Source organism: Phycodurus eques, chromosome 2 (assembly GCF_024500275.1).
Source record: "Phycodurus eques isolate BA_2022a chromosome 2, UOR_Pequ_1.1, whole genome shotgun sequence".
Taxonomy (NCBI): domain Eukaryota; kingdom Metazoa; phylum Chordata; class Actinopteri; order Syngnathiformes; family Syngnathidae; genus Phycodurus; species Phycodurus eques.
The window spans coordinates 40933492-40958569 of NC_084526.1; the positions used below are offsets into that span (position 1 = coordinate 40933492).

The following is a 25078-nucleotide window of genomic DNA, read 5'->3' on the forward strand; positions in this document are numbered from 1 at the left end:
TTGTATCTAATTCGTTAGATATGGCAAGGGATGATATCAACGAGTCAGCCAGGATCCTCACAAGAGTAAGTGTGCTACTTTGCTCAAATGTTACCACAGGTACACATGGACAAAATTGTTTAGAAGGATGCTTTTCAAAAGATTGATTTCATTTTCTACTGTCAGGTCATACACACAGTTTTAACATGTAATTACAATAATAATAATAATAATGATATGGCAAGTTTTTGTTTTAAACTGCACAATCTACCTTTAATTTTAAGTCAAATTTTATTGTTGACAATTGCTGGGTTTCTCTTAACGGAAGGATACAATAAGAAAAATTGAAGTATTTACATCTTTCATTAATACATTTAATTTCATAATCCAGGGATGTTTTCATGTTTTATTTTATTTTTTCCTTGCAGCATCAAACCCTTCACCCAGCAAGCCTATCCCATCCAGCCTGCAGTCACGTCAATTTCAAGTGAGGATCACTCACACAACACACTTGAACGTACAACCCCAATTCCAATGAAGTTGGGCCATTGTGTGAAACATAAATAAAAACAGAATACAATGATTTGCAAATCATGTTCAACCTATATTCAATTGAATGCACTACAAAGACAAGATATTTAATGTTCAAACTGATAAACTTTATTGTTTTTAGCCAATAATCATTAACTTGGAATTTTATGGCTGCAACACGTTCCAAACGAACTGGGACAGGTGGGAAAAAAGATTGAGAAAGTTGAGGAATGCTCATCAAACACCTTTTTGGAACATCCCGCAGGTGAACAGGCTAATTGGGAACAGGTGGGTGCCATGATTGGGTAGAAAAGGAGCTTCCCTCAATTGCTCAGTCATTCACAAGCAAAGATGGGGCGAGGTTCACCTCCTTGTGAACAAGTGTGTGAGAAAATAGTCGAACAGTTTAAGGACAATGTTCCTCAATGTACAATTGCAAGGGATTTAGGGATTTCATCATCCATGGTCCATAATATAATCAAAAGGTTCAGAGAATCTGGAGAAAACACTGCATGTGAGATGCAAGGCCGAAAGCCAACATTGAATGCCCGTGACCTTCGATCCCTCAGTCACTGCATCAAAAACTGACATCAATGTGTAAAGGATATCACCGCATGGGCTCAGTAGTAGCTACGTTCTGTGGTCCGACGAGTGCATATTTCAAATTGTTTTTGGAAATTGTGGTCGTCATGTCCGCCGGGCCAAAGAGGAAAAGTAGCATCCGGACTGTAATGGACGCAAAGTTCAAAAGCTAGCCTCTGTGATGGTATGGCGCTGTGTTGTGCCAATGGCATGGGTAACTTACACATCTGCGAAGGCACCATTAATGCTGAAAGGTACATAAAGGGTTTTGGGAGAAACATATGCTGCCATCCAAGCAACAACTTTTTCATGGACGCCCCTGCTTATTTCAGCAAGACAATGCCAAACCACATTCTGCACGTGTTACAACAGCGTGGCTTCGTACTAAAAGAGTGCGGGTACTAGACTGGCTTGCCTGCACTCCAGACCTGTCTCCCATTGAAAATGTGTGGCGCATTATGAAGCGTAAAATACGACAACGCAGACACCGGACTGTTGAACAGCTGAAGCTGTAAATCAAGCAAGAGCCAGAGCCAAAGCAGTAATGTATGAGAACAATTATAAGATTGTTTTTAGTCCAGTGGGATTAATGAATTGTTATTTCTGTTTTGGGGTGGGCACTTATTTTAAAAGTAGTACTGTAAAAAAAAAAATAAAAAAAAAAAGAAGAAGAAGAAAGAAATATAAATAAATAGATTTTATTTTACTTACAAAATACTAACTCTGAAAGTATTCAAAAGTATGTCTTAAAAGTGCAGTGGCATTTATTTTAAGATAAAGACGAGGATTTCATGTAAAATATTTTTTCATTTGATTTCTAATGCTTATATTTTACTTACCACTGCCTCTTCCTACCACATAAAGTCCTGCATTTCAAAAGGATGAACTCAATGATATTCAATGTAGACAACTGTCATTATTGTGTTGTCACTGCAGGCTACGAGCCCACAGCCGCTTCTGCTCCGACGGCACCAGCATGGCAGGGCCGCTCTATCGGTACAACCAAACTGCGACTGGTGGAGTTCTCTGCCTTCCTGGAGCAACAAAGAGACCCAGACTCTGTAAGAAGAATGTTAAATATAAAACATGAAGTGTCACCATCTGATGGTGTTTTTTCCCGCCTCTTATGTTGTTAGTTTCTTTGTAAATGCACTGGGACTTTTTCCCAGGAAGTCAGTTGGTGACCTAAAAAAAAGAGGAGACTTTCAGACTACTTTCAGAAATGTAAAGGTTTATTGTAAACATAAATGATTTAATGCCCCTCATTTATTTATGCATACATTTTCAAACAAAGGACTTGCCCGTCTACTTGAGCATTTTACATGCTCTTAAAGAGATTTTCTGTGCTTTGTCATCAATTTCTTAGTATTCTTAATTTCACGCTGTCACTTATTTGGCTTGAATTTACAACGTTGTACTTGCTCCACGTGTAAAACCTCATCCCTTAAAATTAGATTTTGTCAATTTTTTTTTAAATAAACTGAGTTAAGCTCGATCGCAATCATTGTGTTCAGTCAACTAATCTTCTCTGTGTATTAATCAAACTGAGATGTTCGCTCACCAACCGTAAATTGAATAGATCCACATTGAAAACCAGTTTCCTTCACTGTAATGTGTGACTATAGTACATCTTTTATTTGTCCTTCCAGTACAACAAGCACCTCTTTGTGCATATCGGACAGACAAATCATTCCTACAGCGACGCCCTGCTTGAGTCTGTGGACATTCGTCAGATTTATGATAAATTTCCTGAAAAGAAGGGAGGACTGAAGGAACTGTACGCGAAGGGCGCCCAAAATTCCTTCTTCCTTATAAAGTTCTGGGTGAGTGAGATTCCTATAATACCAGCATTCTTGCCCATGTTGAACATACATTGTACATTACCAATAAGATTATATTGTTTTTGTGTATACAGTGGACCCCCACTAGTCACTGGAGGATAGTGACCGAGCCCGACCACGAAAGGCACATTTCTGTGAATAATTGGCACCCTCCTAAAAGTGATCATAATTGACTGTATTAAAGGTTTAAACCATAAATATACCAAAACTCTTTAATAAAATATGTAAATGCTTAAAAACATGTTCAAACATTGCTGTCAAAATAAAGTACAGGTACAGGAACATCTTATACCTAAGAAAGCACATATACAATGTAAAAGTTAACCCTGACGCTAAGATGAAGAATTACTGTAGAGGTGCAGTCCGGTGTAAAACAGTGAACGTTTGACTACACAGCAAAACACAGGAGTAACACTGATGGTGCCCAATGCTCCTCGGGTGGTCTGTTGCTGGTGGCAAATAGCAGCGGTTGCGTAGAATGGCTGGCGCTGCAGTGTTTTCCGACCCGAAACTGCTGGATATACGCAGGGGCAGCACAAACTGGCGGTCGTAAATAAGTTTAGCAGGGTTGCGCTGAGCTGTTTTTACAGATTCCACTGGTTTTGATGCCGTGTTTAGGCCTAGTTTGACAAAACTACCATGAGCCAAGCAGCGGCAGCAGACAAGCAGCCATCTTATCTAGCCTCGCTCGCTTGACTCTCAATCACAAGTCCAACATGGCTGCAGTTAGATTTGTGATTTGATGAGTGAGTCGGGGACTGGGAGTCGGGGGCCGGAGTCAGTTAGTGTGTGTGTTGGTGGAACTTCCACCTTCTCATTTCCGCCGCGGAACTTTGACTGAGCGGACAACCAGTTTTTGTTTGTTTGTTCTTTTCAATTAAAAAGACACTTAAATATGATACAATAATGTAGACTGTATTTTGCCCAAAAAAATATATATCTTCACATTTTTTTTGCCAAGCAAATATGTGGGGGCATTAGCTAGGAAAGAACATTAGCTCGGCAGCTTTTAATGAGAGCTGCATCAAATCAAATCTCTCTTTCCAAAGAGAATATATATTTTTTTTTTTTCCGTTTTTTCATAGCGTTGTGTCTCATGTATATGAATATAGAATGGGACAGCTTCATATTCAAATAACGACGATAATAATAGCTTTTTTGGAACGTGTTGCAGCCATAAAGTTCTAAGTTAATGATTATTTGCTAAAACATTCAAGTTTATCAGTTTGAACATGAAATATCTTGTCTTTGTAGTGTATTCAATTAAATATAGGTTGAACATGATTTGCAAATCCTTGTATTCTGTTTTTATTTATGTTTAACACAACGTCCCAACTTCACTGGAATAAGGGTTGTAGATGCAGGCCCATTCTACATCTTTACAATACAACTGCCATAATAAACACATTTATTAAATAATGAACTTTTGATACTGTCAACCAAAACGGTGTCAACAATTCTGTCTTTATTTTTATTTTATTAGAGGTTACAACCAGTCAGTTTCAGTAGTCTACTTTGAAGAGATTGTGCTTTTATTGTTTACAGAATGCGTTAGGCTATATTTGGATGGGCATAGCAGGAGAGCTTTTGATCAAAGCTCTCGCTAATTCAGTCTAATATATCCAAACAATAGTGTGACCTGGTTGCGCCGCATAATGGCTCTTTAAACATTGCACGTATTCCATCCCCGATGCAAAATGCTAACTAGCGGCGGCCAACAAAGTAGAGACCATGTACTTGGACCAAGTCCCCTCAAATTCCTTTTGAAATGACCGGCCAATCTAAATTTCAAATGAAAGGCAGGATCTGCACAATAATGAATGTATAACTGCTCTGCTTAATGAAGGAGGAGAATGTTGGAGGCGGACGTCTCCGCTTTTTGTGGCCGTAATTAACAGGATGTGCGGGGCGTAGAGACAGGCGCCCCTCTGGGAACATGGACGATCAATCTTATAAATCACTCTTTTAATGTTGCTTGAGCCTCTTCAGAATTTCCACTCTGGACACACGTGGCCCTGCTCTGTATATATATATATATATATATATATATATATATATATATATATATATATATTGTCAAAATAATCAGAATATAGATTGGGGGGATTTCACAGTGTGTACACTGCTTTTTGCAGAGGAGACACTTCTTATACTGTACATCTATCTGCATTACATGGTGGCTTATTACTGTAAATCAATGACCTGGGCCCATATCACAGCAGAGTGCCTTTGGTGTCCTCATCAGAATCACTCAGTCATCATGAAAATAGGAAAACGTCTTGGCCAATATCCATCCATCCATCCATTTTCTACCGCTTATCCGGGTCGGGTCGCGGGGGCAGTAGCTTTAGCAGGGACCCCCAGACTTCCCTCTCCCCAGCCACTTCATCCAGCTCTTCCGGAGGGATCCCGAGGCGTTCCCAGGCCAGCCTAAGGACATAGGCTCTCCAGCGTGTCCTGGGTCGTCCCCGGGGTCTCCTCCCGGTGGGACGTGCCCGGAACACCTCACCAGGGAGGCGTCCGGGAGGCATCCGAATCAGATGCCCCAGCCACCTCATCTGGCTCCTCTCAATGCGGAGGAGCAGCGGCTCTACTCTGAGATCCTCCCGGATGACCGAGCTTCTCACCCTATCTCTAAGGGAGAGCCTGGACACCCTGCGGAGGAAACTCATTTCGGCCGCTTGTATCCGGGATCGCGTTCTTTCGGTCACGACCCACAGCTCATGACCATAGGTGAGGGTAGGAACGAAGATCGACCGGTAAATCGAGAGCTTCGCCTTTCGGCTTAGCTCCTTCTTTACCACAACGGACCGATACAAAGTCCGCATCACTGCAGACGCTGCACCGATCCGTCTGTCGATCTCCCGTTCCATTCTTCCCTCACTCGTGAACAAGACCCCAAGATACTTGAACTCCTCCACTTGGGGCAGGATCTCATCCCCGACCCGGAGAAGGCATGCCACCCTTCTCCGACTGAGGACCATGGTCTCAGATTTGGAGGTGCTGATTCTCATCCCAGCCGCTTCACACTCGGCTGCGAACTGCTCCAGTGAGAGTTGGAGCTCACGGTTTGATGAAGCCAACAGAACCACATCATCAGCATGCAATACTGAGGCCACCAAACCAGACCCCCTCTACGCCTCGCCTGCGCCTAGAAATTCTGTCCATAAAAGTTATGAACAGAATCGGCGACAAAGGGCAGCCTTGGCGGAGTCCAACCCTCACCGGGAACGAGTCCGACTTACTGCCGGATATGCGGACCAAACTCTGACTCCGGTCGTAGAGGGACCGAACAGCCCGTATCAGGGGGTTCGGTGCCCCATACTCCTGAAGCACCCTCCACAGGACTCCCCGAGGGACACGGTCGAACGCCTTCTCCAAGTCCACAAAACACATGTAGACTGGATGGGCGAACTCCCATGCACCCTCGAGGACCCTGCCGAGGGTGTAGAGCTGGTCCACTGTTCCACGGCCAGGACGAAAACCACACTGCTCCTCCTGAATCTGAGATTCGACTTCCCGACGGACCCTCCTCTCCAGCACCCATGAATAGACCTTACCAGGGAGGCTGAGCAGTGTGATCCCCCTGTAGTTGGAACACACCCTCCGGTCCCCCTTCTTAAAAAGGGGGACCACCACCCCAGTCTGCCAATCCAGAGGCACTGTCCCCGATGTCCACGCGATGTTGCAGAGGCGTGTCAACCAGGACAGCCCCACAACATCCAGAGCCTTTAGGAACTCCGGGCGAATCTCATCCACCCCCGGGGCCCTGCCACCGAGGAGCTTTTTAACTACCTCGGTGACCTCAAACCCAGAGATAGGAGAGCCCGCCTCAGAGAACCCACACTCTGCTTCCTCATGGGAAGGCGTGTCGGTGGAATTGAGGAGGTCTTCGAAGTATTCTCCCCACCGACTCACAACGTCCCGAGTCGAGGTCAGCAGCGCCCCATCCCCACTATACACAGTGTTGGTGGTGCACTGCTTTCCTCTCCTGAGACGTCGGATGGTGGACCAGAATTTCCTCGAAGCCGTCCGGAAGTCTTTCTCCATGGCCTCACCGAACTCCTCCCATACCCGAGTTTTTGCTTCAGCGACCACCAGAGCTGCATTCCGCTTGGCCAGCCGGTACCCATCAGCTGCCTCAGGAGTCCCACAGGCCAAAAAGGCCCAATAGGACTCCTTCTTCAGCTTGACGGCATCCCTCACCGTTGGTGTCCACCAACGGGTTCGGGGATTGCCGCCACGACAGGCACCGACCACCTTACGGCCACAGCTCCGGTCGGCCGCCTCAGCAATGGAGGCGTGGAACATGGTCCACTCGGACTCGATGTCCCCAGCCACCCCCGGAATATGAACAAAGTTCTGTCGGAGGTGGGAGTTGAAACTCCTTCTGACAGGGGATTCTGCCAGACATTCCCAGCAGACCCTCACAATACGTTTGGGCCTGCCACGTCGGACCGGCATCTTCCCCCACCATCGGAGCCAACTCACCACTAGGTGGTGATCAGTTGACAGCTCTGCCCCTCTCCTCACCTGAGTGTCCAAGACATGTGGCCGCAAGTCCGATGACACGACCACAAAGTCGATCATCGAACTGCGACCTAGGGTGTCCTGGTGCCAAGTGCACGTGTGGACACCCTTATGCTTGAACATGGTGTTCGTTATGGACAATCCATGACGAGCACAGAAGTCCAATAACAGAACACCGCTCGGGTTCTGATCAGGGGGGCCGTTCCTCCCAATCACGCCCTTCCAGGTCTCACTGTCATTGCCCACGTGAGCATTGAAGTCCCCCAACAGAACAATGGAATCCCCAGCGGGAGCGCTCTCCAGCACCCCCTCCAAGTACTCTGAACTGTTGTTTGGTGCATAGGCACAAACAACAGTCAGGACCCGTCCCCCCACCCGAAGGCGGAGGGAGGCTACCCTCTCGTCCACCGGGGTGAACCCCGACGTACAGGCGCCGAGCCGGGGGGCAATAAGTATACCCACACCTGCTCGGCGCCTCTCACCGTGGGCAACTCCAGAGTGGAAGAGAGTCCAACCCCTCTCGAGAGGACTGGTACCAGAGCCCAAGCTGTGTGTGGAGGCGAGTCCGACTATATCTAGTCGGAACTTCTCGACCTCACACACCAGCTCGGGCTCCTTCCCTGCCAGAGAGGTGACATTCCACGTCCCTAGAGCCAGCTTCTGTAGCCGGGGATCGGATCGCCAAGGTCCCCGCCTTCGGCCACCGCCCAGCTCACACTGCACCCGACCCCTATGGCCCCTCCCATAGGTGGTGAGCCCATGGGAAGGGGGACCCACGTAACCCTTTCGGGCTGTGCCCGGCCGGGCCCCACGGGTGCAGGCCCGGCCACCAGGTGCTCGCCTTCTAGCCCCACCACCAGGCCTGGCTCCAGTGGGGGGCCCCGGTGACCCGCATCCGGGCGAGGGAAAACTAAGTCCATTGTTTGTCGTCATCATTAGGGGTCTTTGAGCCGTGCTTTGTCTGGTCCCTCACCTAGGACCTGTTTGTCATGGGTGACCCTGCCAGGGGCATAAAGCCCCAGACAACTTAGCTCCTAGGATCACTGGGACACACAAACCCCTCCACCACGACAAGGTGACTGCTCAAGGAGGGGTGGCCAATATGCAATATGCATTTCTATCAGCATACCATCTACTTAATACAATGAATATGGAAAATCTTGACCTTTTTTGGATGAAATCGGGAAGTCTCAAAGGTAGCAAATGGTGATATTGACTCAAATACACAAATACATTAGACACCGATTGTGACAAATGATGTGAACGAAACTCAACACTGCTTCTAGGATTTATGTTAATATGATGGTACCGTATTTTTACCAGCTGAGATGGTACAAAACGTTTCTGAATAAATGTGCAGTGAGTGTTTTTTTTTTTAAAAGAGTTTCGAGTTCCAAGAGAAGTTCTAAAAACATTAACAGTAGGGCTCGGAAATCCCCATTCGCTGCACGCGTTGACAGTCACGAAAAACTTCCGAATCAGAATTAAATCGTTACCCCTTGTACTATTCCGCAATAAAGACGTCATTGTCCAACAAATGAAAAATCCAATATGATTATTTCAAAAACTATCTATTGAACCGCATAGGGAGTACCGTAAAAGTTTTTCTTTTTAGTTTAAAATCACTTACTTTAACCGGGAGCTCTTGCCATAACATGGCCAAAAGTAGAACCCGGGTAGGTCGTAAATCCACGCTGGCTGGGACCATCTGCCTCCTCCTTTAGACAGCTAGCCAGCGAGCTAGCTCTTGTCAATCATCTGCCAAGCTGTGTTGGATCTTGGACAACTTTCTCCCATGCATTCTGCCGCGGTCGCCGTCTGCCGTGAAAATCCATGCAGCTCCTCGGGCACTGCTTTTGGACGCGGAGATCATTGTCTCACTGGAGGGCTTTACGGCTATTTGCATCCGTGATCCATGGTCAACTGCTCATATACGCAGAAACTATGCGCAGTAAGTCAAAATGGCGTCGGCCATAAACAAAGGCTTAAGATCATGAGTGTAGTAGTTGCAGCTTTTGGCAGATTAAAGTTTTTTTTATGCTATTCTAGAATTCGTTGTGATTTGAGTCTATAAATTCTTATTCTACTTTCCCTTTTCCACACCCATTCGAATCCCGATTCGAGTCACCACCCATTCGTGAGCAGCCCTAATTAACAGACTTCCTTCTGCTGTCATTTAAACACACCACAGTTCATTTGCAATTAGCACAAGACCAGCTCTACAAATTGTCTTCTACTTATTGATTTGGATGATACTGTCCACATTTCTCTGGCCCAGAACCTTTCAAGCGTGAACACGCCCTGAAATGCAGTGTAACCCCTGCGAATTTATTCTGTCGACCTTGTATGTGTGCGTTGGTGTCATCCAATTATGAAGGATTACACTCAATGAAAACCAAATGCTCTGCTTTTCAGGCCGACCTAAACTGCAACATTCAAGACGAGAACGGATCTTTCTACGGTGTCACCAGTCAGTACGAGAGCTCAGAGAACATGACCATCACATGCTCCACTAAAGTGTGCTCTTTTGGAAAGCAGGTGGTCGAGAAGGTAGAGGTAAGAAGCTTCTTTGTTGCTCTTCAACAGTGGCAAATGTGTACTTCTTGTTTTTGCTGCATTTCTGGGTTTTTTTCAGACTGAATATGCACGGTTTGAGAACGGACGCTTCGTCTACCGGATAAGCAGATCTCCAATGTGCGAATACATGATCAACTTCATTCATAAGCTGAAACACCTGCCTGAGAAGTACATGATGAACAGCGTGTTGGAGAACTTTACGATCTTATTGGTAAGAGATGACACTCCACCTCCTTCTCCTCGTCTTCAGGCCACGTACATAACAAGAAAATGTCATTTTGTTGAATTCCTCTGCTTGGTCATACATTCTTGTCATTCCAATAGAGACGAAACACAGTGTGAGGAGTGTCTTTCTCTGCAGGAGCTCAGAATATCTAACACCGTTTTTTTCCCCCCAACCTTTACAGAGCCAAGGCACATATTTTCCATTCGAAAAAAAACGGACAAAAATCTCACCAAAAAAATGTATACAGTCATCCCTCGTTTATCTGTGCTTTACAGTCCAGACCATCCCCGTAACCGATCAAATATATATTTTATTATTTATATATATTGTAAAGCTTTATGCAGAACACCAATACTATATGCATGTGAGGTGCTGGAATTGTTTTTTGTCCACGTCCCGTTCTACAGTACTGTATCTGTGACTGCGGTCTGGATTGTTGAAGAACGTCGGAGCCAGCGAATGACAGTTGGCTGGCTCTTGACTAGCTAAACCGTTAGCCACTCTATGTTGAGTGACTCGGCGTCAGTGGTGGCAAATGGCGGGTCGTGTGTGAATATGTTCTCTTGTTTATTCTGTTATGTCTGTTCAATGAAGTGATTTAAAGTGCACCACTGGCTGTGTCTATTGTACGGGTGGAGGAATTACAGTTCGTTCAATGTTCCGGTGGTAGGCTATAGTTTAAATGAGCTGTGTTTACTCTGTTAGCATACCGTACACCTATTCAGCCTGTTGTCCTCTATTCTATTTTTATTTTAAATTGCCTTTCAAGAATAAATGTTTGTTCTTGGTGTTGGATTTTATCAAATAAATGTCCCCCCAAAAATGCGACTTATAAGTTTTTTTCCTTCTTTATTATGCATTGTTTGGCTGGTGCGACTTTTACTCCGGAGCGATTTATAGTCCGGAAAATACGGTACCATGAAATCCTGCGATATAGCGGATAATTCCACGATGTGAAGCCGCGGAAAGTGAACCGTGATATAGCGAGGGATGACTGTGTCCTGAAATTATGATGATCTGGTCTGAATTTGCTCATAAATGTACTTACTCGGTGTGAAATCTGGCCTTATTAGTTCAACACAAAGCTATTATTCTGTTGTATGAATGGCAAGAGGTGGATAGACAGCATAATTGAACCTTATGACATCTAACGGAAGAGCATTTAATTGTTCTACTTGTCACAATACGCCGCTGCCATAGATCGATAAACAAAGATACATTTGTAGTAAATAAATAATTTCCAGACCAATTAAGTGAAATTGGGTCATTTCCCGCCACAGTGGTTGAGTATTACTGATCTAATAATCACACAAGGCCACCAGTGACTGTGTTTGAGTGTGTGTGTATACATGTGTGTCTATGTCCACAAACCGTGAGTCAAAATGTTTTTGGTTTTTTTTAAATTTGGCTCCCAAGCAAGGCAAATAAAGAGTGAAATTAAAAACACTAAGAAATTGATTTCCGCAAACTACAGAAAATCCCTTTAAGCGCAGAAACCTCAAGGAACAATGAGCCTTCTTCACCAAGAGTTTTGTCAACAAATTTGGTCACAACTTCTTATGCACTCTTTTTTTTTTTTTTTTTCCCCCAATTGTGGCTTTCGCCATCAGCACAGTTGTGGACTTTTGATATGTATTGGTTGAGCAAAATCATTTTTTGAGTTCTACACCTAGTTCTGTAGCCGTCAACTATTCCTTAATTTTCTATAGTGCTTATCATTCCCAGTTGAAACATATGCTCCCAAAAGGAGGTACCAACAGTCTCTATGGCAGGGATGTCCAAACTGGCGGCATACAGAAAAAAACGAAGGCTGCAAGAGCCTTCTTCATCTTTAACTTATTTTACATGCTAATACCAATCCATTAGCAATGATAAAGATATGCTGAGCAGTGTGTTGCGTATACACGTGTATCTAAAAAATCTTTCCCTATTGAAATGAATGGAAATGCCAATAATCTGTTCCAGCCCCCCCCCCCCCCAAAAAAACCAAACATTTTTTGTAATGTTTGTCAATAAGGAAAATAACTTATTTTATGTATTTATAATTAATAATAATATAATGAATATTTAATTTAAAAAATATATATATTTTAAAAACATAGTAATAACAATCAAATAGAATGTGAATAATTCAACAGTTTGTGCTTCATGGTTAATTGCGGCTCTTTCTGATGTTTGAGACTTGGCCACTGGGGGCAGTATAACACATGCAATCACAAACAAAGAAAGGCTTCATAGCTAATGTAAGTGACGCAGTAAACTGCAGTAATATTAGTCATTTTTCACAGAGGCGAAAGAGTATATGCCGTTGAGTATTGTTGTGTTGTCTGTCTACATTTGTTGCTGGAGCATTTGTGTTCAAATATCCGTTGCTTAAAGCGTCATAGCCTGTCTTTGGCATTTCCCAATGACGTGTCAGTTTGCGCACCGCCGCTCTACGGTTTTCGCAGTTTCCCGCAGTCGTATTTTGATGTGGAAAACCAGCAAACCGAGACCAGGAGAGTAAACTAGAGCTGAGCCGAGCAGATATCGCGCAGTGGAAAAGTGGCAATAGAGACCGACAATCCCTCACATTTGCACCTCCGGACAAATTTTGTGTCTTCAAGTGTGTGTTTGTGTTTTTTGCAGGTGGTGACCAACCGGGACACGCAGGAGACGCTGCTTTGTATGGCGTGTGTATTTGAAGTGTCGAACAGCGAACACGGTGCCCAGCATCATATCTACAGACTGGTAAAAGAATGAATCGACCCCTCTCCTTTTCTCACAGACTCTCTGACCTCCAGACAAGTGGCAGTGCCTCTCGCTAAAAGTCACAGCGACAGCGTTTTTCGGTCGTTACCTGAAGTCTTTTCTTATCACTGTGTTGTTTTTGTGTTGTTTGACTGCAGCGGTGAGTTGTGCTACTAGTGTTTTCTTTTTTGTTATTCTTCGTTCCACTGCAGGAAATCTTGAGAGATCATGTAGATCTGGTATAACTGTGGCATCGACGTACTAAATTTACTCTTAATTTGGTAAATGGAACTGTGTGTTGTCAATTTTTTTTTGTCTGTATATATGCTATTGGCCTATTTGTGCCAGTGGCCTCATGTGGTCTGTGCAATGTTTGAGTGTGTTGATCATGCTTGTTTTATGTGCAAGACCTACAGCCCATAGAGCTCCAAAGAAACTAACCTGACACTAAATATGCTATGAAATTACTGCCTTTTCTTTTTGGAATTGTCTTATGTTGTTGTTTTCTTTTGCTTTTTATCAGCGAGCAGTGAATTATTTTCCCTGTTGAAACACACCAACACAGTCACAGCAGTTTGATTGCACTCTAAAACAAGATACTAAACTCACTTTGCTGCCTTTTCTCAAGGATTTAGGAAAACAATCCAACCTGCTAAGCATTACCGTTCCTGTCAGATGATTGTAACACATGACTGTCAAACTCTTTTTTTTTTAAATTTTTTTATTTTTTTATTTTTTATTTTATTTTTTGTTGTTGTTGTTGGTGGCCACATTATTATTATTATGCAGTGGACCCCCGCTATTCACAAGGGACAGGGACAAAGTGGTTAGGGTTAGTTGACACACCCCTAAAAGTGATTATAATTGCTTATTTTAAGAGTGTAAACCAGTGGGTCTTAAACTTTTTACACCAAGTACTACCTAAAAAAACAACAACTTGACAAGTACCACCGTCATGACCAACATTAAAATGCAGTAACATAGACAGCCTAAGTGTATATATATATATAATTTTAAAAAATAGATATATAAGTATATTTAATTTTATTGTAAGCCAGTAACATTATGCACAGTTTGAACATTAACATTCTGCTTTAAAGATCCCATATTTTGGTTATTTAGACCTCCATAGAGTGACTCTCTAACATGGACTTAGTATAAAAGTGTCAATTTCATTTAAAAACAAAAACAAAAAAAAACACCTTGGTTTTGTCATACAAGTGTCCAGAAAAGGCCGCCGTGACAGCTACTTCTGTTTGACCCAGTTTTGTATCCCCTTTGTCCATATTTGGCTAAGACCGCCCCCATTCCTCTGATTGGTTGCCTCCGTTGAGAAGACCCACTTGTGAAAGCGCACGTGTTTGTTATGTTGACAGCGCTGGCTCGTGAGCAGAAAGGGAAGGCCGAGATCTTCGTTAGTGACTTAGATAAGCTCGAGAAATTCGAATGAGCTGATTTCAGGCCTCTCGGCAGAAAAACTCAGGAATGCGTGGACGATTTTAATTCATATTTCACGTTTACTGAGCCATAGAGACTATATTACATCCCAAATACTAGAAAAAGTTGGTTTGTTAAAAGATGGCATCTTGAATATTGCGCAATAAAACAGTACTTAAATCATGATTTCAATAAAATGCATCGCGCCTAAGTTAAATAAAAACTGTACCTTAATAAAAGTTTAAACACAGACACTTCTTAAAGATTAAATGCAAGTGTATTGTACTCAAAAGTTAAATACAACTGAAATGCACTCCGCCTGTTATTCTTCCGCATACCTCCAGAGGGAGCCCACGTACCACTAGTGGTACTTGCGCCATACTTTGAGAATCAATCGTTTAACCAATAAATATACCACAAACTATTTCAAATCTTAAAACATCTTCAACATTGCTGTATCCTTAAAAATACAGCACAGTTAACAAAAACAAAAATACAAGGAGGTGAATTTGCGAATACCCATCAGCGAATATGCGGGGGTCCACTGTGCATAATCCCCCCCATTGAATTATTACATACACACAACAAATTGATGGATAGTTTCAAATTCAGAAGTCAAGGAAAATGGTTTGTTCAACAATTTTTCTTTCTTTGTTTTTTTTTTTGGTTTTGTTTTGAAAAAGAGGTTTGGCAACAAACAATGTTTGCCAAATCTCAACGTTATTAAAAGTGATGACATTTTGCAATTCTGGTCCGAATTTTATCAAGAAACATGAAGCAGGCGCACATGATTGACTTTGGCAGACCACGTGAAGTCACGTGACGGACCGGATCTGGCCTTGAGTTTGACACCTGTGTTCTTACAGGTCAAAGCACTACAAGATGTAAACGGAGTCATCCAAAAGCACTTTCTTTCTTCTGCTCTTAAGTAGCCCCAACACTAAAATCATGTCAGACAGCAAGCCATGTTTACGTTTTGTGGCTCAGCCCCCCCCCCCCCCCCCCCCCCCCCCCCCCCTACATGAGTAGCATTCCCGGCATGATCTGAGTCAGAGCGTTGCTGCCTCACACTACATTCCTGTTACCGTGGCCTACGCCGGCCCCCAAAGCCTTAAACACGCTACAGCTGTGCGATCTCCGAGAGACGCTACTAAAACTGTGATCTGTTTCCTCGTAAAGACTCCCCAAGTCGGAGTCGTGTGAGAGATTCCCGAAACAGTCTGCCAAAGTGTTAAGAGTACAGTGCCTTAGCGTATATAGTCAACTTTATCCTGCATCCTAATGTCAAGTCAGGCTGATACAGGCAAACTCCTCCACCAATACACTCCTCTATTTTCAGATTCACTACATAAAAATGCCTCAAATAATATGAAAGTTGTATTTTTCTCTATAAAAGTCATATATTCCCTAAATATCAGCTTTTTTTTTTTTTCTATTAAGTCTGGTGAAATTTTCTGTGGTAAAAGACCAAAAAAAAAAAATAATAATTCTCTTACTCTGTTATTGTGTTTGTGCATGGTAGCAAAAAAAGTGCCTTTGGTTTACAATTTACAATTCAAACTGACACAAAACGACAATGTTGCTAGACCAAAAAAATGAGATTGAACCAAGTACCACATTGCCTTTCTTTCTTAAAGCAGGGAGGGAAAACAGAGCATTTCATCCAGCCAGCATGTAATTCTAAAAACAAATACTGTACAACTTCAGAGGAACTGCCAGCAACATTTCCTCCATAATGCTCAAAGTATACACTGAACAAAAATATAAACGCAACGCTTTGATTTTTGCTCCCATTTGTCATGAGCTGAACTCAAAAGAGCTCAGTACAAAAAGTCCCATTTCTCCCACATATTCACAAATCGGTCTAATTGTGCTAGTGAGCACATCTCCTTTCAAAATGATCCATCCGCCTTCCAGGTGAGATACCGCGATGCCGACGAGACAGCATGGTGATTGCACGGGCGTGCTTTATGTTGCCCTCAATAAAAGCTTTACGGTATTGGGGTGTCCGGTGAATATGCTGACCGTGCAAGAAATGGGATATATCCGGCTTTTGAGGAATTGTGTAGAGATCTTTGCAACATCTCGCCGCGCATTTCTAGGATGAATGGCACAAATGATCGACTGGCCTTATGCGACCCTCCCAAAACAGTAAAACGGCACATTTTAGAGTGGCCTTTTATTGTGGGCAGCCCGAGACAGACCTGCATAACAAATATGTTGCACTGGTTGAGAAAAATGGTGGTCACGCTGGTTTTATAACAGTACTTCGACTTTATTCTCTGCCAAGAACGACTAATATTAGTGCCGTACTGATAAACTGAAAGGTGTTCAGACGGTTCAATGTGCAGTATATCTGCCTGTCTGTCTTTTACTGCCCTCAAGTGGCCAAGGTGGAGACACCACATTTTAGATTGGCCTTTTTCTGAGGGCAACCTAAGACGCGCTTGTGCAATAATCGGACTGTCCAATCAACATCTTGATGTGCCACACCTGTGAGGATTTACGACACAGATTTGTGAACAATATTTGAGAGAAATAGGACATTTGGTGCACATAGAAAGTTCGGCTTGGGAAAAATCGGAGCAAGAACAAAAAGTGTTGTTTGTTTTTGTTCACTGCGTTACTGTATAATAAAAGAAATCAATCAGGTTTTGTCATAAAATAAGGATGTTCCCAGAGGTTTTGGACATGAAAATGGTTCCCCAGGCATGTCTTACAGGATTGTGATGCTAACTGGGGAGGCTGCTCAATTGCAGATGGTTCGCTCATCTTTGGATTTTCACGAAGGAGTTTGAAGCAAGTGAAATTGTTTGAGGTCATTGAGTTGAAATAAAATACTAGCACACACTTGCAGGTTCAAGTGTTTTAAATTTAAAAAAAAAAAAAAAAACCCTGGCTTTTTTTTTTTTTTTTTTTTTTTTAATTTTTTAAACAATAAACATTTCAAGGTAATAAAGAGTGGGGCAGAGCTACATGCATCTCCACTGTTTCTTAAAGAACATCTGGTCTGTGGTGGACGCACACACAGGTAAAAGCTCAATCAGTGTTTTTCCACCACAGTCTGAAGGGCACTGTGCTCTTTGAGTAGATTTTATGTTTGCCCTGTGTATCTGTTCACGTATTGATCTGTACATGTTTTCTTCTTGTATTTGTATACAGTCGTATGGTTGTGTGATCTGTATATAAAGATGGTCGTTGTTTTACTGCTGGTACAATACATGTTGACGTGTGGTTTCAGCACTACAACAACAGGATTGATGCCTTCCGAGGCGTGAATGTCTCCAGCATTTTGTCATATAAAACTGACATTCCAAAAAAAAAAATTGGGAGAAAATAAACAGTTAACACGTTCGACTCGGGGCTGCGAGAGTAACAGCAGTTATTCGTAATTTTGTCAAGGAATAAGGTACTGGTACCGATCTGTTCTGTTTTGATCATTTTCAAATTGTGGCTTGAAAGTGATTTGGCTTCACATAGCTCACACGTTTGTTTTATGTGCAGATTTGTTCTTGTAAAAAGGTGCTTTGTACAACAACAAACAAACAAACAAACAAAAAGATATCCTGGTGTTTCTTGGTACAGATGTGCCATATCCTTTCTTATCTACGGCTAATGTGTTGGAGCAGGCAAAAGAAAAAAAGAGGATCTGCTATGTTTGTATGTTTTGCATAATTATTATAATTATGATGATAATGGTCTTGTCTTTGCCGTAACATTATGCTGCCTTCTTGATAAACTAGATATTTTGTAGCTTTCTAGATCATTTTTATGTATGCAGCATTGCAGCTAAATAAAACTTAAAACCACTGTTTATTTTGTTTCGCTACTTGTGTTCCAGTAATTAGGGAGTCATTAGAGTAATTTGGAGTTTAGTGTGGTCTTTTGCGGCATTTCGCGGGCACCAAAAGGGTCCTCACCTAGAAAAGGAAACAGGCTGGCTAATTGTTGCCGGTCACTGCTAATACGTACTGCTATGTCAATGGGGTACAGTTTACTAAATTGGGGGAACAGATTACTAAACTGAGGGTACGGTTGACTAAAATGAGGGAACAGATGACTAAATTGAGGTAACAGTTGACTAAACTGAGGGAACAGATTACTAAAATGAGGGAACAAATGACTCAATTGAGAGTACAGTTTACTAAACTGAGGGAACCCATTACTAAATTGAGGTAACCGTTTACTTAACTGACGGGAAAGATTAGTCAATTGAGGGTACAGTTTACTTAATTTTCTTTGCACCAGGGGCCTCCGTAAGTGATCCTGTTTGTGTGCGTGAAAGAAAAAACAAAACAAAAGTCGCTGTACTTGATTTGAAATAGGTTTTCCCAAAACTCACGGTAGATGTCGCTAACAGCTTGCACAAGTGGTCCTGTTTCCCCGTTGACTGAAATGCATGTAGTAACATATTCTAACACCAGAGGGAGACATTTGACAATATATTTACTTTATTCATCCCATGAGGGAAATTAGATTAATTGAGCTAAAACACATATTCCGCATCAGAAAAATCTCACGGCACTCCACCATCAACAGAATAATCTGATTTTATTCTGTTGGCTGAATGTCATAAAAAGCATGCAGTGGATCTAAAAAGTCTAAACACCCCCGCCATATTTTTGTGATCTCAAAGAAGACGTCTTTTCAAAACTTTTTTCCACCGTTAATGTAACTTGTACAACACAATTACAGAAAAGAAATGAAGTATTTTTGAGCAGGGAAGAACAAATAAACAACCAAGGTAACATGTTTGCACAAGTTTGCACACCGTCCTGGGAAGGTTCAACACCGTTCCCATGTTTTCCCTCATTTTGTTTTGCTTTGTTCTTGAATTTCTTTGGATCGTGGCATTTTGTTTCAGCTATTTGAGATCTTTTGGCCGGACTTAATTTTGTCAAACAGGTTCTATTTTGTGAACAGGTCTGGATGTAATGCGGCTTGGGTGTGGTCAATGAAAATGAACCAAAAATTGTGATTAGCCACAATGAATTCATCATTTAATTAACAAAGGGGGGGGCATTACTTTTTCACACCAGGCCAGGTAGTTTTGAATAGTTTTTTTCCCCCTGAATGAATAATATCAGCATTTTATGTTTGTTTGGGTTATCTTTGTCTGATACATGCACACGCTTAAACATTAAGGTGAGGAAAGTAGGCAAAAATGTAAAAATTTGAGAAGGGAGCCAATACTTTTTTCACATCACTGTTATGTCTTGACTATGGGATAGAGTGGCAAAAAACCCCAAAAAAAACATTCCACAAAAACAACCTTGAAATATTTCAAACGCGTGTAGAAAAATGAGGTCCGGTGAAACAAAGGTTGAACTTTTTAGCCATAACTCCAAAATGTATTTTTGCCGCAAACACAGAACCGCAAAGGAACACCAAACTGACAGTGAAGGATAGTAGCGTGACTTGTACTACTCGTCAAAATCTAGCACGTCGCTGGTAGCGCGCACGCATGTCAAGCAGTGCACAGTTTTGCCTCACTAGTGACATGTAGTTGTCCTACTAGTATGCCAAATTTGTCTTGCTCGTGAGGACAAAGAGCAGACTTCTACAGTACAGTGGATATAAAAAGCCTACTTCAAATGTAGAACAGCTGAACTTTATTTGGGCTTAATCAGAGACACCTTAATCGGTGGCAGGTGTGTGCTGACTCCGGTTTACCATACACTTGACTATGATTGGTTAATTCTGGACTCATTGGCGTCCCAAGTCACAAGAGAGTGTGCACACTTGTGCAACCACAAATCAGTTGTTTATTTTGACTTACACTCTCACAGTAATTTTTTTAAAATGTTATTTTATTTTTTTTAATTCACTTGAGTTGTAGGGGTTAAAGGTCACATTCACGGTGGTTCTCGTTATATATATATATATATATATATATATATATATGTATGACAAGAACCTGGCATTCGTACAGGGGTGTGTAGACTTTTGATACCCGCTGTCGATGGACCAGTGAGTATATAACGAGTCCAAAGACTTTCAACCGCAGAACTCAAGTGCTCGGTCAACTTCGAGTCGCGCCGCAACACATCCGGACTGCGTGTGACGTCATCATGTCGGTCCCACGTTCCCTTGGGTTAATTGGTCTGGCGGCGGGCACGTGACCGCGTTCACTCAAGTTGCTCCCGCTTTTGGCGCCCCGTCAGCAACTCTGCTGCGCTTCTTTCAATTGACGACCGATTGGACCGAACGCACAGAGTCCGAAGAAAAAAAATGGATTCATCATAATGATGGATTCGGCGGAGGGGAGGATCGCGGTGTGGGTGTGCGCCGAGGAGAAGCTCGTCCTGGGCTTGTCCAAACGCACGACCTGCGCCGATGTGGTCAAAGCGCTCCTCGAGGACCTCGAGGACCTCGACGACCCCGAGCATCAGCGCTACTGCATCGCGGAGACGTGGAGGGGCCACCGGAGGATTCTGCCCGACCAGACCAGGATTTGGCGTCTTTGGGTGGCGTGGGGAGACGAGCGGGACCGGGTGAAGTTCGCGCTGGTGGGCCGCAATGGCGGCGGCGCGGCGTCTCCCCGGAGCGCGGAGGCGCGCGTGGTGCTGCTCGCCGAAGCGACCCTCGTGTGCAAATGCGCTCCGGCCGCTTCCTCGACGGAGGTCCCGCTCGACCGGATCGTCAGCAGAGACTTCAGAAAGTTGGAGGAGAGCCGGAACAAACCCGCGTCCCCCTGTCGCGCGGACGACTTGCAGACTTTGGAGCGCCTCGTGGTCTCCCAGGAGCGCACCATCCGTCTGCAAGCTCTCAGGATTCAGCAGCTGGATGCTGAGATTGAAAGGCGCTTGGCCAAAGTGCATTTGGACCGGACCCGAGGCCGCGGCCTCGATTACGTGCAGGACTCTTACTTAGTGGAGGAGGAGGCCGCGGCAGAGGCTTGCGGCCAGCAGGTGTGCCCTTTGCGAGGCTTCCTCCGCCCGTCTGATGGCCTGGTAAAAACACTTCAAGTGCACTCGTTCAAACCCTAAATTATGATTTTTTTTTTTTGCCGCACCTTGGCCACCTCGGGGCAGTATAATACACACATAAGGATGTAGCCACAAGCTAACAACCCAAGTCAGCCGCAAACAACATTCGTCGTTCTTCGCCGAGGATAAACAACATATGCCCCGTGCGTATTGTCGTATTATCTGTCTACGTGTGTTGCTCCATCACTGGTGTTCAAATATCCGTCCGTACACCGCGACACCGATGCTATTTGTTAGCCCGTCTATGGTGTTTCCTATTATGCGTTAGCATTAGGCTAGCAGCCTTCAAGCGAAAGTCACGCGGTTGCTTTAAAGACACACTTGTTTATGTTTGCTGCTCCGCTGGACAGTAAACTTGAACTGAGAGTGGCAATAAACAACTTGCGTGACCTCTTTTATTTAATTTTTTTTGGGGGGGGGGGGGGGGGGGGGGAATTGTTCGTTATTCTCTAGCGAAAACTGCTTTGCCAGAAGTCCGTATTAGTGATATAGAAGATGAATGGATTTTTAGAAGAAGTAGTAACCCTTGCGCACTTGTTTTCAGTGTCAGGAGGCGCTCGCGGACAAGTCGAGGGCGCAGATGGAGGAGGAGCCCACGCAGCGGCGGACGCGGAGGAGGAGGGAAGAGGAGCGGCCCTCGTCATCCTTGGTCCCAGGAGGAGAGCAGATGTTTTTGGAGGAGAGGCTGAGGAGATTGCTGGACGCGACGTCGCGCGCGGGCCTGCGCCTCCGCTCGGATTTGGAGGCTATTAGGGGCGATTTGGAGCTGAGCCGGCAGATTTGCGGCAGCCGAGAGGAGGAGATGAGGGATTTGCTGGAGGAAATCAACTCGTTGGGTTCCGACGACGGGGGGAGGAGGAGGGGGAGCGAGTGGGTGCGGCAAGCCGGGGGTTTGTCCAAATGGCGCAGAGGCAACGACGACGACTCAGACACGGGTTTAAGCTCCCTGCACAGCCAGGAGTCTGACAGTATCACTGTGTGCCAGTCTCTGGTTTAGAACTGGACCTGCCTGGACCACATCTCTACCTGGCCCATCTCTGTGACCCCAGAACTGGGCCACCCTGACTCAAGAAGTGGTCCAGGTTTCAGACACTAGAGCGACACCAGTCAGGACCACATTTTATTTATTTTATTTTTTTTACTCAAGACTGTCTAAACCACATCTCTTACTTTAGAACTAGATCAGTCTGGCGCTTGTCTCTGACTTGAGAACCAGACCAGTCTGAGCCATATCTCGGACACTAAAACTGGATCTACTTAGGTAAGGTCTCTGACTCTAGACCTGCACTACTTTGGACAGTGTCTCTGACGGCCTTAATTGGACCAGTCAGGACCATGTGTCTGACTATAGAACTAGACTGTGTGTCTGGACCATATTTCTTACTCTAGAAGTGAGCCACCCAGGACCCATGTCTCTGACTCTTGACCTGGACCACTTTGGACAATGTCTCCGACTGTGGTATTGAACCAGTCAGGACTCTACAACCGAGCCACCTCGGTCCATGTGCCTGACTTTAGAACGATAACCAGACTGGACCACATTTCCTACTGTAGAACTGAACCATTTTGGCCCTTGTGTCTGACTTTAGAACTACATGAGTCTGGACCATGTCTATGATTCTAAAACTGGACCTGTTTGGAATATGTCTATGACTCTAGACCTGGGCCACTTTGGACCTTGTCTCTGACTCCAGACTTAGACCAATCAGGACCATGTACAGTATCTGACATGTCTCTGACTCTAAATGTGAACCAGTCTGGTCAATATATCTAACTCTGGACCTAGACCAATCTGGACCATGTTTCTTAGCCACCCTGTCCTGAGTCTCTGACTCCAGACCTGACTCCAGACCTGGAGTCATGTTTCGACTCTACAACTATACCAGTCTTATAACCATGTTTCTTACTCTAGAACTCCACCGGTCTGAAACACGTCTGGACTCTAGAACTAGACAAGTCTGGACTCGGTCTCTGACTCTAGGACTAAACCAGTCTGTATTATGGCCATGATTCTAGATTTGGCCCATGGCTTAGAAAGTGGACCAGTCTGGACCATCTCCCTGACTCTGGAACTGGCTCAGTCTGGCCCGTGTCTCTGATTCGAGAAGTGAACTAGTCTGGTCCCTTTGTCTAACTCTAGAACTAGACCAGTCTGGACCACATTTATTTCTCTACAACTGAACTGGATGTCTTTGACTCTAGACTTTGACTAGAGGACTCAGGATTTAATGTTGACTTTAGAACTGGACTCCAGGACTCGACGGGACCAGTCTGGATCATGTCTTTGATTCCAGAACTAGACCATGTCTCTGAGTCTAGCTGTCGAACCGGACCCGTCTCTGGGTTTAAATCTCCAAACTTCAAGATCATGACACTCTATTGTTTCCCAACTGTTGAACTATTTACAATTAAACAAAACTTCTGCGTTAACAACATTAATACTCTTATCGAAATGTGTTTTTAAAACTAGATGAAACCTGATTTCTTTCTTGTTTTTTGCACCCTCAGGGCGGGTGAATACGGATGTCACTTTTTTGAGACATACCGTACCCGCCATGTCGGTCGACCTTTTGCGTCACGTTACAACGTCTTTGACCGCGGCCGAGACAAAACAGAGACTTGACTCGTAATCTTAACACGGTCATCCTTCGACTGAGAAGGAAAAAGATGACTGCAGATCTTAAAGGCCTCATAGTTGGTTACGCAGAAAGAAAGAAAAAAAAAAAAACAAAAACATGATACCAAAAAAAACTCTTCACGTCACCAAAAATCTCTCACACGTAACAAAAACCTCTCATTCACCTACAAACTCAAATGAAAAAACTCTCAGGTAACAAAAGTTTCCCACGCACATCCCCCCCCCCCCCCCCCCCCAAAAAAAAAAAAAACACCTCAAAAGCTCACCACAGCAAAGAAATTGACTCACAGGAAAAAAAAACAAAATCATACACAAAAATGATTTTTTTGTGTATCAGACACAAACACCAACAAAAAGCTACATTTTGGGGGAGGGGGGTTTGGGCGCGCGCACACAGTAGGATAGCGTCATCTAAAATCGAGAAGTACTGCGTTACCGTCGTCTGTCTCACTTCTCACCTGAAAGTCCTTGTCAGTGCCGAGGAGCATCAAGCAAGTTGACCTTAAAGTGTAGAGTGTAAAAAAATGCAAAGAAAAGGGAGAAAATGAGAACATTCCTGGCCTTTTGTGTGCGCGTGTGTGTGTGTGTGTGCTGGCTTTTCCCCACAAGACTGAAAGGAATCGCACAAATGTCAAGTTCTGATTACATGGAGAGTCCCAAGACGTTTGAAGCCACTTCAAGCGCATTCAGGAATCTGGAGTGCCGCTCTTGTCGGAGCCGACCGAACCCTTGCACGTCGACAAAGTGGGAGAAAGTTGCAATAGGCCTCAATGGAGACACACTTTGTCATTGCCTTTTATGTTATTTTAAATGTATTTTAACAGCGACAAAACTCACACACCAAAGTAACTCGCACCAAACACAACTCAAACACACACACAAAAACTCAAACACTCAAAAGGAAACTGACACGAAACAAGAAACATCTCACACGCCCCCCCAAAAAATCACAAAAAAACTCACGTACAACAAAAAACATACACACATATCTAAAAAATTGCCCCACACATCATAAAAA

General features: G+C 43.8%; 2 protein-coding genes across 6 annotated transcripts in view; both read left to right on the forward strand.

Moving 5' to 3' along the window:
* Positions 1-15077, forward strand: part of tead1b (TEA domain family member 1b) — a 51828-nt gene extending 36751 nt beyond the window's left edge. For all 5 annotated transcript variants that reach the window (XM_061670700.1, XM_061670701.1, XM_061670702.1 and 2 more), the window contains 7 exons: positions 19-65; positions 408-466; positions 2029-2153; positions 2742-2915; positions 9879-10019; positions 10099-10251; positions 12895-15077. In XM_061670700.1, the coding sequence (XP_061526684.1) occupies positions 19-65; positions 408-466; positions 2029-2153; positions 2742-2915; positions 9879-10019; positions 10099-10251; positions 12895-13008 (813 nt within the window). In that variant the 3' untranslated portion in view covers positions 13009-15077. The remainder of the gene's footprint in view (positions 1-18; positions 66-407; positions 467-2028; positions 2154-2741; positions 2916-9878; positions 10020-10098; positions 10252-12894) is intronic.
* A 5601-nt stretch (positions 15078-20678) lies between these two features.
* Positions 20679-22508, forward strand: rassf10b (Ras association domain family member 10b). The gene is made up of 2 exons (XM_061703461.1): positions 20679-21386; positions 21967-22508. Exons 1-2 carry the CDS (start codon positions 20679-20681, stop codon positions 22417-22419), a joined length of 1161 nt encoding a protein of 386 aa, XP_061559445.1. The 3' UTR covers positions 22420-22508.
* Positions 22509-25078: the final 2570 nt, after the last annotated feature.